At 38.6% G+C, this 17,141-nt stretch overlaps 2 protein-coding genes across 4 annotated transcripts in view; both read left to right on the top strand.

The window, feature by feature from the left end:
* The window catches only part of slc39a8 (solute carrier family 39 member 8), a 7,968-nt gene extending 124 nt beyond the window's left edge, over positions 1 to 7,844 (top strand). Inside the window, exons 1-8 of the mRNA XM_017464460.3 lie at positions 1 to 527; positions 647 to 806; positions 1,439 to 1,608; positions 1,793 to 1,915; positions 2,004 to 2,183; positions 5,760 to 5,964; positions 6,112 to 6,296; positions 6,406 to 7,844. The exon at positions 1 to 527 is cut by the window's left edge and continues 124 nt beyond it. Of these exons, the coding sequence (XP_017319949.1) occupies positions 375 to 527; positions 647 to 806; positions 1,439 to 1,608; positions 1,793 to 1,915; positions 2,004 to 2,183; positions 5,760 to 5,964; positions 6,112 to 6,296; positions 6,406 to 6,555 (1,326 nt within the window). The 5' untranslated portion in view covers positions 1 to 374 and the 3' untranslated portion in view covers positions 6,556 to 7,844. The remainder of the gene's footprint in view (positions 528 to 646; positions 807 to 1,438; positions 1,609 to 1,792; positions 1,916 to 2,003; positions 2,184 to 5,759; positions 5,965 to 6,111; positions 6,297 to 6,405) is intronic.
* Positions 7,845 to 12,687: 4,843 nt separating this feature from the next.
* On the top strand, positions 12,688 to 17,082 carry cmlo (probable n-acetyltransferase camello). 3 transcript variants are annotated; one of them, XM_053678773.1, is made up of 3 exons: positions 12,688 to 12,810; positions 14,740 to 14,937; positions 15,207 to 17,082. In XM_053678773.1, exon 3 carries the CDS (start codon positions 15,207 to 15,209, stop codon positions 15,867 to 15,869), a length of 663 nt encoding a protein of 220 aa, XP_053534748.1. In that variant the 5' UTR covers positions 12,688 to 12,810; positions 14,740 to 14,937; the 3' UTR covers positions 15,870 to 17,082.
* Positions 17,083 to 17,141: the final 59 nt, after the last annotated feature.

The raw sequence follows: 17,141 nt of genomic DNA, 5'->3' as shown, positions 1-17,141 counted from the left end.
TAGATGGACCACGACGTACTGATCTTTGAACGTCTCCTGACACTGGCATCTCTGACAGGTTCCGAGCTGGGAGCGCCGGAGGTGTACAACTCATTTATTGTCGCTTATTTCGAAGGAGAGCTCAGACTTTGTTCTGACTACCTCATAAGATAAAAGCAGAGTGTGACCGAATTCCTCCTGGGCTCATGCCAAACTAACAGACTTCCTAGGTCATTTATACGGGCAACTATATGGATTATATAGTTATATAGTGGATTCACGTTTGTTTTGAAATTGCTCCAAGGCAAGGGCTCGCCTTGCCTCGCGCGCCTGCTGAAGACTTCTTGGTGGTGGTGGGAAACTCTAAATAAACGGATATAATATAAACCAGGAACATGGGTGAAAGTTTTCTTCGGGATATTTTGAGCTTTTACAGTGATAACAGTTCGCTCTCGACGCCAAACTTGGAGAAGTTTTTAAAGCTCATCACCTCCCGCCGAGCGCCAGCATCAGTAGACAGCGAGGCGAATCCGCTGAGGAATGCTGAGGTAAAGCCGATGGGGCTGTGTCGGTCTACACTGTTTCATTCTCCCCCGTTTACCTTATTTACACAAGCTTACGAACTTTATTTTAATTTCTGTTTGACTAATTTTACAAAGTTGTGCAGTGTTTGTCTGCCCCAGATCTCCTGGATGCTTTTGGGCTCTCTAATGCGTCTGAGCTGACTGTGGATCAGCTGCAGCTCATATGCCCAGCTGTTCTTACTCAGGTTCTACTCCCCTCCTGCCCTTACATGACCCCCTCAACCATAACCACTGACCCACAAGGTGAGTCAAAAACATCTCTTATTTTACGTTTCCCAGGACGCACTTCTTTTTTTATACCACTGCCCCACATATCGACATGCATATTTGCCCTCTACTTCCCACTTGAGGATTACTACATGGGTGAATGTGGTCACTTTGTGCATTTTTATGGTTAATCCTAGAGTTCTTTCATTGAGGCATACCACGAGCTTTTTAAATACCTCCCCATTGACTCTCATACATTGTTTCCGACTCTAAATAACACTTAAGAAATCGAATCTAGCCGGAGTTGTTTTTTTGTTTGTTTGTTTGTTTTTTTAAGTCATTTGAAAAATTTCAGATTGATATTCCCATTAGTGTTGGTGTACATTTCCCAGAAGCAGCATCTATCACATCTACCTTTTCACCTGTGAGTATCAAGCAGGGCTGTGGAATTTCCATCACCTTCTCAGTTCTCAGTAAATAGAGGAACCTCTGTGTCCTGGAACCAATTCATATGCAGATTTCCAAATCTCTAGTGGATTGTTGTGAAGGAGAGTGTATAAGAAAATGCTGCTTTACTGCCAGGATGATCGTTTAATGTTAGTTCTTCAGTGATTTTCAGTTTGTGTTTTAGATCATATCTCTAATCTGTATCTGTCTCTCTTTTGTAGTTTGGGGCTATAGTTTCTTGGCTGTGACAATAATTAACTTGGCTTCTCTACTGGGGTTACTCTTAGTTCCTTTAACTAAGAAATCCTATTTCCCAAAAGTGCTAACCTACTTCATTGGAGTGGCCATAGGAACATTATTCTCCAATGCTGTACTGCAACTTATCCCTGAGGTAAGAAGAAAGCAGGAAGGAGGAGAAGAATAATCAAAGGGTAAATAATAAGTTACCGTTAAAAAAAAATCAAAATAGACAGTAGGTGGGGAAAAAGAAATAGGTTAATAAAATCAATCCAAACCACTGTATTGTGTTCAATAACCTGAACATATATATCTTTTTGTTTTTAATAAATAAACAGGCTCTTGGATTTGACCCGAAAGTTGATAACTACGTGTCAAATACAATTGGGATTTTTGGAGGGTTCTACCTCCTGTACTTTACAGAAAGAGTCTTAAAAATAGCACTGAAAGCAGATCCGGAGGTAAGAGTTCAACTACATCTGGATTCAAAACAAGTTATTAGAAGAAGAGTAAGAGCTCACTGTGCCTTCTATTTCTGTCTCTGTGCAGCATTGCCACAACTTCCCGTCACTACAGACTAATGATGTAACCATCACCGGCTTCAGCAATGATATTATCATAAACAACATGACAAGTGATGTCATCACAAATAACGCCAACCATGAGGTCCTACCAAACAGCCCCAGTGAGAAACCAAGCCAGCCAACCATTAACCCAGCCAATGAACAGGTACCCCTGACAGCATATACATATTATCACATACCCTGAACAAATATTAGATTTTTACAAAAATTGCCCCAAGTTCCTCATTCCTTGATGTTTTTGTCCTACATTTTTTTGCATACTTTATCTTGTGTCTATAAAGCTGGCCTGTGGTGTATTGGTACATCAAGTTGGTGTTATCAGACTAATGGTTTAGTGATTAATGATGCCTAATGATTAACGGAACACGTGAAACCCTTTTCACCTTTTATATACACGTGCAATATACAGTCCGAAATACAGGATTTCGCTTTTTCTTCATAATTTGTGATGACTTGCTGAGTTTTATGTGCTTTTTTGTGGAAAATTACATTTCAGACCTTTTAGCTGTACTCATGTTCGACTCGCATGAATCAGAGAAGGCTTTGACTGAGTGCGCTTTGTGATAACATCACATGATGAATTTTGGTCCAAATCTGTGGAAAATCTGCGGTAATTTTGAAAGTAACTTTGTTTGATTTTTGCATTAATTTCTGTGATCACAAAATCCTGGAGGGACAGAATATATAATGTCTCTGCTTTAGTTGGCCTTCACATTCTTTCTTAGTTTTATTGTTTTATTATTATTATTATTTTTAAATATATGCTTTGTCTTTATTAAACTTAGTTATTTACTTAACTATAATCATAACAAATAATACATATTAGTTACATACATTATACCTTCCATACATTTAAATTGAGCTTAAAGTGTCTTACTGTGAAAACATAATAAACAGAAATATGAAAGAATAAGTAGCCAAAAAATAAAATAATAAAACAGACAAATAATAAAAATTTAATTAATAATAGCAGTGACAGAGAAAACAATATCAAATATAAGACTATGTATATAGTGTGTAGAATAGAATAAACATGCAAATAAAATAAATAATATAAAAGTAATGTAAAAGTAAGGCACCAGTAAAATGAAAGCAGATAATACACTAGTTAAGTGCTAGAGTGAGTAATTATTTTAGCTCTTTTTAAAATCAGTAGTAGATGCAGCCAGGTGAATGTCTATTAGCTCCTGATGAATTTGTTACAGATATTTGGTGCATTTAAAAAAGAAGGTGCTTTACTACTACTTTTAAGTTTCATATGTGGGATGTGGAGAAGGCTAGCAGTAAATGATCTCAGGAATCCAAATTGCATCTTGAGATTATCTGAAATATGAAAGTTAACAGGAGTGATGAAGCAGCTATTTGTTTTTATGCACCAAAGACATGGAAGCATTAAGATAAAAAAACAAACAAAAACAAACTAGTAGTAAAATTATATAGTCAATACTAAAGGAAATAGGCAGTCAGTGGAGTTAAGCTAAAATATGATCTTATTTTCTTGCATGTGTTAATATCCTTGCTGCTGCATTTTGCACAGTTTTTTTATTTTCTGCATAGGGTTTTACCTGTGCTATATTTGTTTTAGAAATGTTATTAATGTGTGGTTTGAAAGTTCAGTCCAGAATCACACCAAGATTTCTAACTTCAACTTTTGTCTGTAGAGCCAGATTTGAATGTCTGTTGTATATCATTTTTCTTTTCTCTTTGTTTACTGACAATTAACATGCATTTCCACCTTGACTTCATTTAGTTTAAAAATGTGATTCATCCAGCCAACAATGCTGGACAACACATGATCAGCTTATCAAGAGTAATGACATCTGGCACTACAGATTTGTATAGTTGTGTATTATGTGCATTGCAATAAAAATTTATTTCAAGCAGCTTAAGGATCTGATCCAGTGGCAATATAATAAAAGTGGCCAAAGTACAAAGCCTGTGGTATACGTCAGAGAATATTGTGCTTATCTGAGACATGCTCACAGAAATTTACAAATTATTGTCTTCCAGTTAAATAGATAAATGTATCATCTACACTATATGGCCAAAATGTGGACACCAGACCATCACACCCATATGTGGTTCTTCCCCAAACTGTTGCCAGAATGTTTGAATCACACAATTGTATAGCATGTCTCTGGATATAGCATTACAATTTCCCTTAACTGGAACTAACAGGCACAAACCTGTTCCAGCATGACAATTCCCCTGTGCACAAAGTGAGCTCCATGTAGACATGGTTTGGTCTGCACAGAGCCCTGACCTCAACCCCACTGAACACTTTTGGGATGAACTGGAACACTGACTGCGCCCCAGGCCTCCTCACCCAACATCAGTGCCTGATCTCACTTATGTTCTTGTGGCTGAATGACCACAAATCCCTATAGCCACTGTCCAAAATCTAGTGGAAAGTGATGGTCAGGGGTCCACAAACTTTTGGCCGTGTAGTGTATAATATTAAATATAGCAGTTAAGTAAGGAATAAAACAACATGCCATGTTGTTATAAGAATGTTATAAGGATGGTGTGTTATGGCGCAATTTGCCATACTTTTAATTTATTCATGAACGGCACCACATAACAATTTATAGGTACATTTAATGTTATGGTATATCCACAAGAAAAAAATTGCTGTTATCACTTATGTTATGTTATAGTAGCTATAAACATTTCTTTACCTGCTTTACTTTTTTTTTTCCCTCTTAATAAGAAAAAGAAAAATGCAGCCGGTCATGTTACCAAGAAACTGGAAAGTGCAAAATCGTCTCTCCTGTAGAATCTTCCATGGTGGAAAATGTACTATTTCAAAGCAGTGACATCCCGAAAGCCCTATCATAAATTTTTAATAAATGTTTCCTAACAGAAAGCTTCACCATATCAACAAGTATACATTTTTCTTTATTAAATAACATGTCTTAATCCATTTATTTTTAGGCTTAGATGATGTGGAGTGTCTACCATACAGGTCCCTGTGAATGACTTGCTACTATAGAAATAATAATGTATTAGAATTTGCACATTAATATAAACCTATCATTGATTTGAGAATCTACAAAGTGTTGAACACATTGCCTGGAATAGGATTTAAAATGCATTACATTACATTTCCAGAATAAGGCAGAAGCACTTACCCAGAGTGGCTTACATTGACCTCATTACATTTATCTCATTTATACAACCGAGCAGTTGCGGGTTAAGTGTCAGCCTGGTGGTGTTGTGATTTAAACTTACAACCTTGTCCAATGTCTTAACCACTGAGCTACCACTGCCCCTGTGGTAGCACTGAATTACAGGTGGAGTAAACCAGCAGCATGACACTTCTGACAAGCATGACAGGTTGTGTTCCACAAACCGTTTGTATATTATCCATAGTGCTTTGCTGTTGAGGAAAAATAGAATACATCATTATTTTTTCTAGTAGATTAGTGAGTCAGAAATTCACAATCATTTCTCAATGTGTATCTGTGAAATAATAATTGCTTGATTTAGGATTTAAAGGCTATCAATAATTGAAAAGAAAAAACATGCACTGTGTTCATAGAAATGTACAAATTTTGAGAAGTATGTCTCTCTGTTATCCCCTGGTGTCAAAATAATTTTACACATACCTATTTTCCTGTTATTTCTTGTAATACTCAATGTCCTTAATGCCTGAGGTTTATTTTGTACACCACTTCACAATTGTGTATAAATATATGTCTGTACCCCTGCTTATGTTTAGAAGTCATGCATATTAGTGGGATGTCGCTGGCTGCGAGGGGAACGAGTGTCAAACATAAAAACAGTGGCTTGGATGATCACACTGAGTGATGGATTGCATAATTTTATTGATGGACTGGCCATTGGAGCCTCCTTCACTGTCTCTCTTCTCACTGGCTTCAGTACCTCTATAGCCATTGTCTGTGAGGAGTTTCCTCACGAGCTAGGTAAGACCAAAGTCCTCGGATTGTGAGGAATCTCATTTATTCTGGCAGGTTACGTTTAGCAAATGATTAATATTGTGTCTGTTTCCAACTGGCCTAGTTACTCTGTTTTTGTCTCTGTCTTGCTACCATCTTGTTGTCTGTCTCTAGGTGACTTTGTGATTCTGTTGAACTCTGGTATGAGTGTCCCTCAGGCTGTGTTTTTTAACCTGCTCTCTGCTATGTGCTGTTATCTCGGCTTGGTGCTGGGCATCTTGCTGGGCAGCAGCTTCGCTCCAAATGCCATCTTTGCCATTGCTGGTGGAATGTTTCTTTACATCGCTCTGGCAGACATGGTAAAGCATATACAATATCACATCTTAAAATAAACTATATAACTGTCATAGAGTTTCTATAATGCAGTATTATTTTGTACTTTAACCTTCATTTTGTGGCTGATTTTAGTTCCCAGAGATGAATGAAATAATGAACACACACGCCAGAGGCCGCAAAGGAAAGATGTTATTCTTTCTGTTCCAAAATGGTGGCCTGCTAACCGGCTTTTCCATTATCCTCCTCATCACCATCTTTGCTGGAGACATCAATCTGGGATAAATTGAATTTGAAGAATGAGAATAAAAGGCTTAAAGGGAACAACGAATATGAGTTCAGTCCACACAACCAGGGACCAAAGGGTTGATACCACAAACATCATTTTAAAACTCTTGACTTGGACTCTATTCCTACTGTTTAACACAATAATGTATCTCAAGTAACATTGTAGTACTAGAAAAAAAGGAATTATAAATTATGTTTGTGTAATTCATATCTGTACAAGGGCATCGCACACAAAGATGCTCCTATTTAACGTTTGTCCCCAAGCCTCCGAAAGGTTTCATTCACCGTCGCTAGGCTTACAGACTTGGCTTGTGGGTATATAAACAATATAAACTACTTTGGCAACTCTCCCATGCAGTTATTTCCGGTTATACAAGACCAGAGAGCAGAGACAGGCCACTGTTTCTAATATGAATGAGGTAGTAAAGTGCACCAAAGCTCAACATGGCAACTGTATTCAGTCCTTGTTGTTTTGGTACAGATGTTAGCAAAAAATGTCTGGCCTATCATATTCTTACACTGATACATGTCCAGATATACAGACCCCCCCCCACTAAATTGTTTAAATTCCTCATACAAAATAAGGAAATATCTGAGGAAACACAAAACAGTTTTTAATTGATCAATTATACCTAAAATATATCACCCATAAAATGAATAACTGGTTATCATGGTTGTCACCTATGACAGCAACACCTGTGTCTCTGAAGTTGCTGTTGAGAAATTTCTAGCCTTTCTTGCATTAACTGCCTGTTTAAGGTCCTGCTACAGCATCTCAATGGGGTTTAAGTCAGTACTTTGACCAGGTCACTCCAAAACCTTGTTTCTTTTAAACCATTCAGGGGTGGAATTGCACTTGTGCTTTGGATTGTTGTCTTGCTTCATAACGCAATTGAAACTTAAGCTTCAGGTCATGAACTGATGATGACCAGACCTTCTCCTTAAGGATTTTCTTCCAGCCACTTCTGGGAAGATTTACTATGGTTCAGAATTTTCTCCATTTGGAGATAATGACACTCACTGTGGTTCACTGGATTCCCAGAGCCTTAAAAATGTCTTTGTAACTCTTTCCAGACAGATATATTTTTCAATACATTACTTTCTCTTTGAGAATTTCTTTTGAATGCAGCATAGTGTGCTGCTTGTTGAGACCTTGTAGTCTACTTGACAACCCTAACCCTGGCAGTAATTGAGTAACTAACAGGGCAATTGCATTTTCACACAAGGCCATTTATTATTGGATAACTATTTTCCTTCAATAAACAATTATTTAAAAACTGATTAAACAGGTTGTATTTGTCTTATATTCAGTCCATACAGGATTTTGCAGATTGTTGCAACCAAAAAATTTCAATATGTGCTGTTTTGCGGAAAATTACTTGAATTGGTGAAATTGCAATGGCATGAAATTGTTTTGCACGGTCTTTCACAGTGATGTTTGTTGGTAAATTAAACCTTTTACAGTAGCTGTACTCATGTTCGACGCTTGTGAATCGAAGGGGGCTTTGGCAGAATGCGCGTTGTGATGACGTTACATGGCGCGTCACAATCCAAATCAACGGAAAATCAGCTGTAATTTTGTAAAATTGCAAGCTCCTCCGAATAGGGCGGCGTTTCCTTGATTTTGCTTTCATTTCTGTGATCGCAAAAACCGGGAGAGGCTGTATATTGTATATTAAATATTGTTGTAAGATTTTATTAAGTGTGAAAAATATGCAGAAATAGAAGAAATTTTTCATAGCATTGTAGGGCACTTTGCTTCGTTATAGAGAAATGCGCATGCATGTCAATCCAGAGGTTTTGCCCCATTCAAGTAGTTAGGTCTTGCATCACTGAAAGGAACTGCTGGGGAGTTCTGTCAGGATGGCTGCAAAAGGGACTTTACTAGAAGCAGTGTATCTAGGCTCCTTTCTACTGTATTATAAAGGTGAAACTACTCAGATGAAATATACAAAATTACTTGTCTGACAAAAATGGTGTAAATAATATGTGGATTTTGGCTCCAGTAACACACAAAAGATGTGGATGTGTCATTAACAAGCATGACAAAGGCTTGATGAATCCAACCTCATATACAGTTCCCTCCACTGATATTGGCACTCTTGGTAAATATGAGCAAAGAAAGCTATAAAAATTGTCTTTATTGTTTAACCTTTTGATCTTTTGTTAAAAAAAATTCATGAAATACTCTGCTCTCATGAATATCAAACAAATGCAAACGCAACACAGTTTTAACAAAAATATATATTATATATAAGTGTGCAACAATTATTGGCAACCCTATGAATTTATATGGGGAAAAATATATTTGAAGCATATTCCCTTGATATTTAAAATTTTTTAGTACACCTGGGTGACTAGGAAGAGGAAATTGTTCAACCATGACTTCCTATTCACAGGGGAAAAATATGAGGTAACACAGGCCAAATTCCCTTAGTCATTCATAACAATGGGTAAGACCAAGGAATATAGATGTGATGTGCGGTAAAAGGTTGTTGAGCTTCACAAAATGTGAAGTGGCTATAAGAAAACAGCAGAAGCATTGAAAATGCCCATTTCCACTATCAGGGCTATAATTAATAGGTTCCAGTCAACTGGAAATGTTATGAAAAAACCTGGAATTGGACGTGTGTTTATATTGTCTCAACGTACTGTGAAGTGGATGGTTCGAGTGGCCAAAAAATCTCCAAGGATCACAGCTGGAGAATTGCAGAAGTTAGTTGTGTCTTGGGGTCAGAAAGTCTCCAAAACTACAATCCAAAGTCACCTACATCACCACAAGTTGTTTAGAAGGGTTTAAAGAAAAAATCCTCTGCTCTCATCCAAAAACAAACTCAAGCGTCTTCAGTTTGCTAGACAATACTGGTACTTCAAATGGGATCGGGTTCTATGGTCAGATGAAACCAGAGCTTATAGAGCTTTTTGGAAATAAACACCAGAGGTTATTTTGGAGCACACACAGAGAGGTAGCCATATGGAAAAGTTCCTCACGCCCACGGTTAAATATGGTGGTGGCTCTTTAATGTTTTGGGGATGTTTTTCTGCCAGAGGACCTGAACATTCTGTTAGGATACATGGCATCATGGACTATTAAATATCAACATATATTAAATGAAAACATGACTGCCTCTGCCAGAAAGCTTAAAATGGGCCGTGGTTGGATCTTCCAGCAAGACAATGATCCAAAACATACATCAAAATCAACACAAAAATGTTTTACAGACCACAACATCAAGGTCCTGCCATGGCCATCCCAGTCCCCTGACTTGAAACCCACAGAAAACCTGTGTGGTGAACTGAAGAGGAGAGTCCACCAGCGTGGACCTTGAAATTTGAAGCATCTGGAGAGATTCTGTGTGGAGGAATGGTCTCAGATCCCTTGCCATGTATTCTCCAACCTCATCAGGCATTATAGGAGAAGACTCAGAGCTGTTATCTTGGCCAAGGGAGGTAGCACAAAGTTTTTCTTCCGGATAAACCTGTATTTTGTTTGCCATTATTTGATATCCATGAGAAGAGAATATTCCTGTGAATTTTTTTTAACAAAAATCAAAAGTTTAAATAATAAAGACAATTTTTTTTACAGCCTTCTTTGCTCATATTTACCAAGGGTGCCAATATTAGTTTAGGACACTGTAAATGGTAATCACTGTGATCAATATCTGGTGCAGTGTACTATAAAGCCAATAGAAAACCATTTAGGATTCACTTTGAGGCTCGGAGGCTTCAATCAGAGTCTAAACTGAAGTGAATGTTGTATTAGTAAGATATTAGCCAAAATGGTGCCTTTAAATAGACAATGTTATATTGTATAGCTGCTCTTTTAGCTGTTTTTAAATATGTCCATGTATATAATCGACAGTAAATCATATCAAATTGACATTAATTATAAAGTATGATTTCACATGGTGCGAAAACTGCAGCATATGTCTATTTGGAGACCCTTTGTGACATTAGTTAAAAAGCACATAGGATAGTTGCAGAGGGGCCGGTTTGCTTTATCTGTGGAAATTCCAGCTTGGTCTAATCAGCTACCAGCTGCCAAAACATAAGCCAGGCTGCTCAAGCTGGTAAATGGTGAATGGTGCACTTATATAGCGCTTTTATCCAAAGCGCTTTACACTGTGTCTCATTCAACCATTCACACACACACACACACACTCATACACCAATGGTAGCAGAGCTGCCATGCATGGCGCTAACTTGCCATTGGGAGCAACTTGGGGTTCAGTGTCCTGCTGTAAGCGTAGACACTTCGGCATGTGGAGTCATGTGGGACGGGAATCGAACCACCAACCCTACTATTAGTGGACAACCTGCTCTACCACCTGAGTCACAGCTGCCCCTGTAGACCATTTTTGATTAAAAAAACAAAAAACCCGAAAGTGCCAGTGGGCTTGTTGGAAGATGGCAATGTGTGGGGAGAAATACAAGTCTATCAGATTTATACATTAACCTGTGCACAGATATATCAAACCGATATTTCTCTATAACAGTCCTGACTGTTTTGTGACTAATGTCAGTGAATACACACTTTATGCTTTAGTTTTCGCTCCATGTCAAAAGCAGCAATGAAATATAACAAACATGCCAACTTCATATGAAGAAGGTAATAGAGATGAGATAAGGTTTATGGTGGATTAGTTGCGTCATATGTTTTTGCAGTCTTTATGAAAGACATGCAAAATGTAGTGAGATTTTACTAAATAAAAAAGTGCCTACATCCGTAACAATTTACTTGGAATATAAGTTTGAAGTAAATAATTGGAAACAGCTATTCTTACTTGTACCTTTCATCCCTATTTGGTGGAACATTATTATAATTATTAATAATTGTAACGCAAATTATTGTAAATGTAGTTGTACTTTTATTTTTTTTAAAAAACAAACAAAAAAAAACAACAACAAGAAAGTGGCCCAAAAAAGTGGCTTGAAGCTCCAACCAGCGCCATTGAGAAAGTTGGCTGGCTGGCTCCAACCTAGGGTGTCTCGATCAGCTCCCTAGCTCCCTAGGTCGTGAATCAGAATATTGTGTACATCAGTTCAGGCACTGGCTCATTACGCATTCGGACACTGATTAATCAATTTCCAGCGACATGATTACATACTTGTGTTGTAAAGCATGACCAAAAATTGAAAATTTAAAAATATTTAAGTTTTAATGTCATATAAATTTGTTAGCTTAATCACACACGTTTCTGTCGTGGATTAAAAAAAATCATTAAACACTTAAAAGTCGTTAGACTCAAACAAATCATATATAGTACGTCAAATAAAGTTTAAAATCTGTAAGGTAAGTAAGCATATTAGAGCTACAACAATGATAACAAGCTACTTTGATTTGTAAACGGAAGTCGGCTGAGAGTTTGTCTGCCATTAAAGTGGGAATTGCCCCATTTTTCAGGAGCAGCCTTAGTGTATAGCCTGGTCGTACCCTCTCAGGTTCAGGAAGCTGTCCTCTGTAAAATGCGCTGTGCACAAGCAAACTTTTAGATTGTACTGCTCATGAACAGCATTATAAATTAGCAGTACCCACTGATTCCTAATTTCAACCGTTTTCAGACAAACAAAGGGGTTTTGCCTTCACGACATGGTGCCAAACAATTCGCGGAAGCCTTGCCTTCTTTCTTAGTGGCTGCCTTTGGGCAGCATTATGCTAATTTTTCACATAGTGACGTAGACATTTGCAGAAGTAATATCTGGACTTCGAACTGTGTGTTTTGGGCAGGTCTGGAGCAGTGTTCTCTGTCCAAATCCCTTTGGGAAAGACTATGAGCTTTGTAACTTTGCAGATCTTACACATGCACAAACCGATACAGTGAGGGAAATAAGTATCAACACGCGTCAACACTTGTTCAAGTAAATATATCTCCAATGAGGCTATTCACATGAAATTTTCACCAGACTTTGGTATTAACTCAAGAAATCCATATAAATCCATTTAATCCAAACATTAAAGTCCATAAATTAAGTTATGTGTAATAAAGAGGAATGACACAGGAATACAAGTACTGAAGACTCTAAGAGAAAGCAGTTCTCCGTGGCAAGGTATGGCAAGAAACCAGCTGAAATCTGTAAGTAGTTGGAAGTAAATATACCTCCGAGTTGCAGTCCCGCTTTCCTGCATAGAAGACTTTTACTTTGACACAGAACCTAAACGTGATGGAGAGTTTCCCCTTGCTGGAGGGCACTAAAACTCACTAACAGCTAGAAAAAAAAAGAAGTAAGGGAACCTGGTCGCACTCAGGAAAGGTTAGTGAAGAAACAATACCTTTGGCAAACAAATTACTTAAAAAAATGTATGTATTTATTTATTTATCGAACTGACTGTATTTAAACATATTGCACGTTACTTAACCCAGTTTTGTATTCGCACAGTTCGCCTTGCCAAATTAATTTCCTGTATGTAAAAGACACGCTGAAGGCATTTAGTGCCGAGGGTTTGATTCATAATATGTAAAATATTTCAAAAAGAATTCAGTTTTACATTCCTCCGAGCGATTTATATGCCGCAGAGAGGAGAGGAGGGTCAGTAAGTCAGCTGACTGTGTGAATTTAAGTCTAAATAAAGTCTGTATAGTCCTACTGAAGATAGAAGGTCAAGCTAGATACCATTTATGACCTATTAACATGGCTGGTCGGATGCAACCAATCAATTAAAATAATAATAATAATAATAATAATAATAATAATAATAATAATAAAACATTTTGCTTAGTAAAGCCCCTGATTTGATGTCCCTTGTCCCTGCTTTCTTCATGACTCTGGGTTTGTGTTTACAGTCAGTTGTTAGCTAGAAACTTTGACCTCTGTAAACACAACTGTGCTGTTTGTTGTGAATTCATTAATGCTGTCAGGCATCAGTTTATGGCTGCCATGTGTAAGCTCAGATGTTACTCAGAGTGTAATCAGTGGCACTGTGTGTATTTGGTTTGAAGGCAATGGCAGAAGTGCAGATTCGTCGCTATGAGGACAGTGATGATGAAGACGTGAAGGAGATCTTCACGATTGGAATGAGCGAGCATGTGCCATCCTCATGCATGCATGTGCTTAAACAGCCGCACACACAGATGTTGCTAGCATGTGTGTTCTGTGCTCTGCTTGCCAGCTCTAAGTCCATCTTGCTACCCATCCTGGCTGTTACGCTGCTGCTGGCTGCAGGGCGCCAGGGAGTCAGTTACATGTTCTCCAACTACATCCAATTTTCCCTTTGCAAAGACCTTAAGAATATCCGGGAAACGTACCTGGAGGGAGCCGACTCCTGCTTTTGGGTGGCCGAGTGCCAGGGTCGGGTGGTGGGCACGGTGGGGTGCCTCCCTGCCGAGCAAAATGAGGGCTGCCTGGAACTTAAGCGCATGTCGGTGAAGCGCTCTCATCGTGGGAGGGGTATCGCCAAAGCCCTGTGCGACGCCGTGGCAGACTTTGCTCAGCAGCAGGGCTTTCCAGCTGTAGTGCTGTATACTTCAGTTGTACAGACAGATGCTCAAAAGCTATATGAGAATATGGGTTACAAGAAGGTCCGAGAGTTTGTCGTCCCAGAGTTGCTTGCCAAGGTCACCAACTTCACGTTATTTGAGTACAGGCTTGACCTGCAGCGGCCTGGAAACTAAATGTGAATGGTTCACTTTAATAAAAAAATGTGTTGCTCCATTCACTTATTCTGATCATGTATTTCAGTGTGCCCTATAAGTATTTGACTGTTTATTGAATCATTCTGGATAAAGATGGAAATGCGTAAAGTGATGGTACTTGTGTGCACAGTAAGCTCAACATTCAGCCATTGATTAGAAACATAATCACAAATATCCTAAGATACATATCCCAAAAATATTCAAGTACAACGAACCTCTGTCTTTCCTCATATTGCACTTTTCAGCTAACATTCTTTTGTTTTGACATGAACAGACTATAACTCATTTGTGTTTGTCTGAGCATAGAATTTTATCCATTCAATGTATGTCATTTAAAAATTAATAAATAGTAAACAGATTTCTGTGTTAATCTTTAATGTAATCATTGCACTGACCCATAGCATGCAGTCGAACATACATTTGGGTTGATTGATGCATAATTTGCCTGTAATTAAAACCTTTTTTTTCCACAAAAACTTGTCTTGTGACTGTTATTACTGTAGACAAGGCCTAGGAGGAGCTGTTTCATTGTAAATGCCTTTTGTTACAGAGTCAGCCAAGTCCCATTGTAAGACAGCACTGCTGGTTTGGAATAGAAGAAAAAGATCATGTGATATCGTACAGGAAGTTTCAAGTTTCTACCATACTAGCCGTGGTTCTTCTTCTGCTGATGTACATCATTAGTTGCTCTATTATTATTTAATGGGCACAGAGCTTGACTGACTGTTCAACAGAAGAAACTGTAAGGGTAAGATTTTTACCAAGTAATTAAGTGTATTACAACATTTAGATATTTTCAGTGTATTATTGTCTCTCAGATTTGTAAGGACAATTCCTAAAGAAGCTTGAATCAGATCACCCAGATAATACTGCTGGCCCCCCCCTTTTTTTTTTTTTTTTTTTTTTTTTTTTTTTTTTTTTTTTTAACCCAAATACACAGCAGTACTAGACATTCATGCTTGGCTTTATGTGTATCCAACAATTTGTCTATCCACTCTTCTTGGTTCTGTGTCTCAGATGTGGTATCAGATCCGGGAGTATCAAGACTCGTATTACTCTTCTGTGCGGGAATTGTACTCTACAAACTTCAGAGAGCACGAAGGAGCTGTGTGTGTCCTAGCCCTGAAACAACACTGGGTTCAGGCTGTGCTACTTGGCCTCTTAATTCTCTTCCTCTTCCTGTTCGGCTCTCTCCTGGCCTCCATGCTGTGTCTCGGTGGAGTTCTGCTGGCTGGCAGGTTTGCTGTATCCTGTCTTTTTGAACAGGGAGTACAACTCGGGCTCCGCGAAGACCTGCAGGACATTCGGGCATCTTACATGCATCCAGGTCAGGTCAGCTGCTTTTGGGTAGTCGAGTCTAAGGGCTCCTTAGTGGGAACAGTGGGAATATTACCCTGTGTGACAGAGCCTGGAGCATGGGAGTTGAAACGAATCTCAGTGAGAAAGGAGTTTCGGCACAGAGGCCTTGCCAAAGCACTTTGTCAAACTGCCCTGCAGTTTGCAGCCAGGCATAAAGTAGAGAGGGTGGTGTTGTTCACCTCTCTGGTGCAGTCAGATGCTCTTCAACTCTACCACAGCCTGGGATTCCACAAGGAGGAGGAGTTTGTTTGGCCATCACGTTGTGCCAGGCTCATCAACTTCCTTGTGTTTAAATATGCATATAAAGTTAGGACTGTTTAGTATAATTCAGTCCCTCCAGGATGTCGCAATTTTGCCATTGCAGAAATGAACACAAAATCAAGCAAACTCCGCAATATTTGGAGGAACTTGGAATTTTTCAAAATTACCGCAGATTTTCTGCAGATTTGGACCAAGAAGCGTCATGTGACATCATCACAACGCACTTTCAGCCAAAGCCCTCTGTGATTCACATGCATCGATCATAAGGACAGCTAAAAGGTCTCATTTATCAACAAACATCACTGCAAAAGACCTTGCAAAACATCTATCCATCCATCCACATTCTGTACTACTTATCCTACACAGTGTAGCAGGGAGCCTGGAGCCTAACCCAGGGAACTCGGAGCACAAGGCAGGGGCCACCCTGGATGGGGTGTCAAACCATCGCAGGGCACGCTCGCACCCACACACCCATTCCCACACTATAGACAATTTAGAGATGCCAATCAGCCTACAGCACATGTCTTTGGACTGGGGGAGGAAACCCCCAAAGCACGGGGAGAACATGCATACTCCGCACACGCAGCGCGGAGATGCGAGGCAAACGCGTTCTCTACTAATCCACCGTGACCCCCCACCCTCACCCCATGCAAAACCCTTCCATGCAATTGCAATTTCGCCAATTCATGTAGTTTTCTACAAAAAAAGCACAAAAATCTCTGCAAGTTGCATAGCAAATTTTGGAAAAGGCCGCAGTCAAATCAAGCCGTTTTGGCCACGACAGTCACAAAAAAAAAAAAAAAAAAACCTTGTCTGTACGGACTGAAAAATAACATGTAAAGCTATAAAATAAACAGAACATGTGTGACTCCAGTTTGCAGTGCTGAATTTTCAAATAAATGATCACAGTAAAACGATTCTGGGGACACCTTTTTTTGTGAATAGTTACATCGTCATATGCACAGTATTCCTTTTTGCTGTTTTAATCATATTTACTATGAGCACTCAGTGAAGCATGTTTAATACTTTTATTTTGTTCCACCATTACTTACAACCTGAATAGTTAATCTTGTCATTATACATATAAGAAATCTAATCTAAGAACTTTCAATATATATTTGAGTTTTCCCAACTTTTTAAAATTACAGTCGCAAAATTATTCATCGCTTATACCTACATCAAATCACTATTCCTTCAACATAACATTGTGTGAACCATAGTTCTCTTAGTAATGTCCTGACCACTGATGCTAAAATATACATGTTTAAAACAATCCTTGTCTTGTGTTTTCTTGTAAAGACTTGTAAAAAAGTACAAGAAGTTTTTTCACTG

Source organism: Ictalurus punctatus, chromosome 3 (genome assembly GCF_001660625.3).
Source record: "Ictalurus punctatus breed USDA103 chromosome 3, Coco_2.0, whole genome shotgun sequence".
NCBI lineage: Eukaryota > Metazoa > Chordata > Actinopteri > Siluriformes > Ictaluridae > Ictalurus > Ictalurus punctatus.
This window is presented reverse-complemented; position numbering and strand designations above follow the sequence as displayed.

Coding starts and splice junctions, on each gene's coding strand:
- cmlo (XM_017462644.3), top strand. CDS start 13,500: ATGGCAGAAGTGCAGATTCGTCGCTATGAGGACAGTGATGATGAAGAC.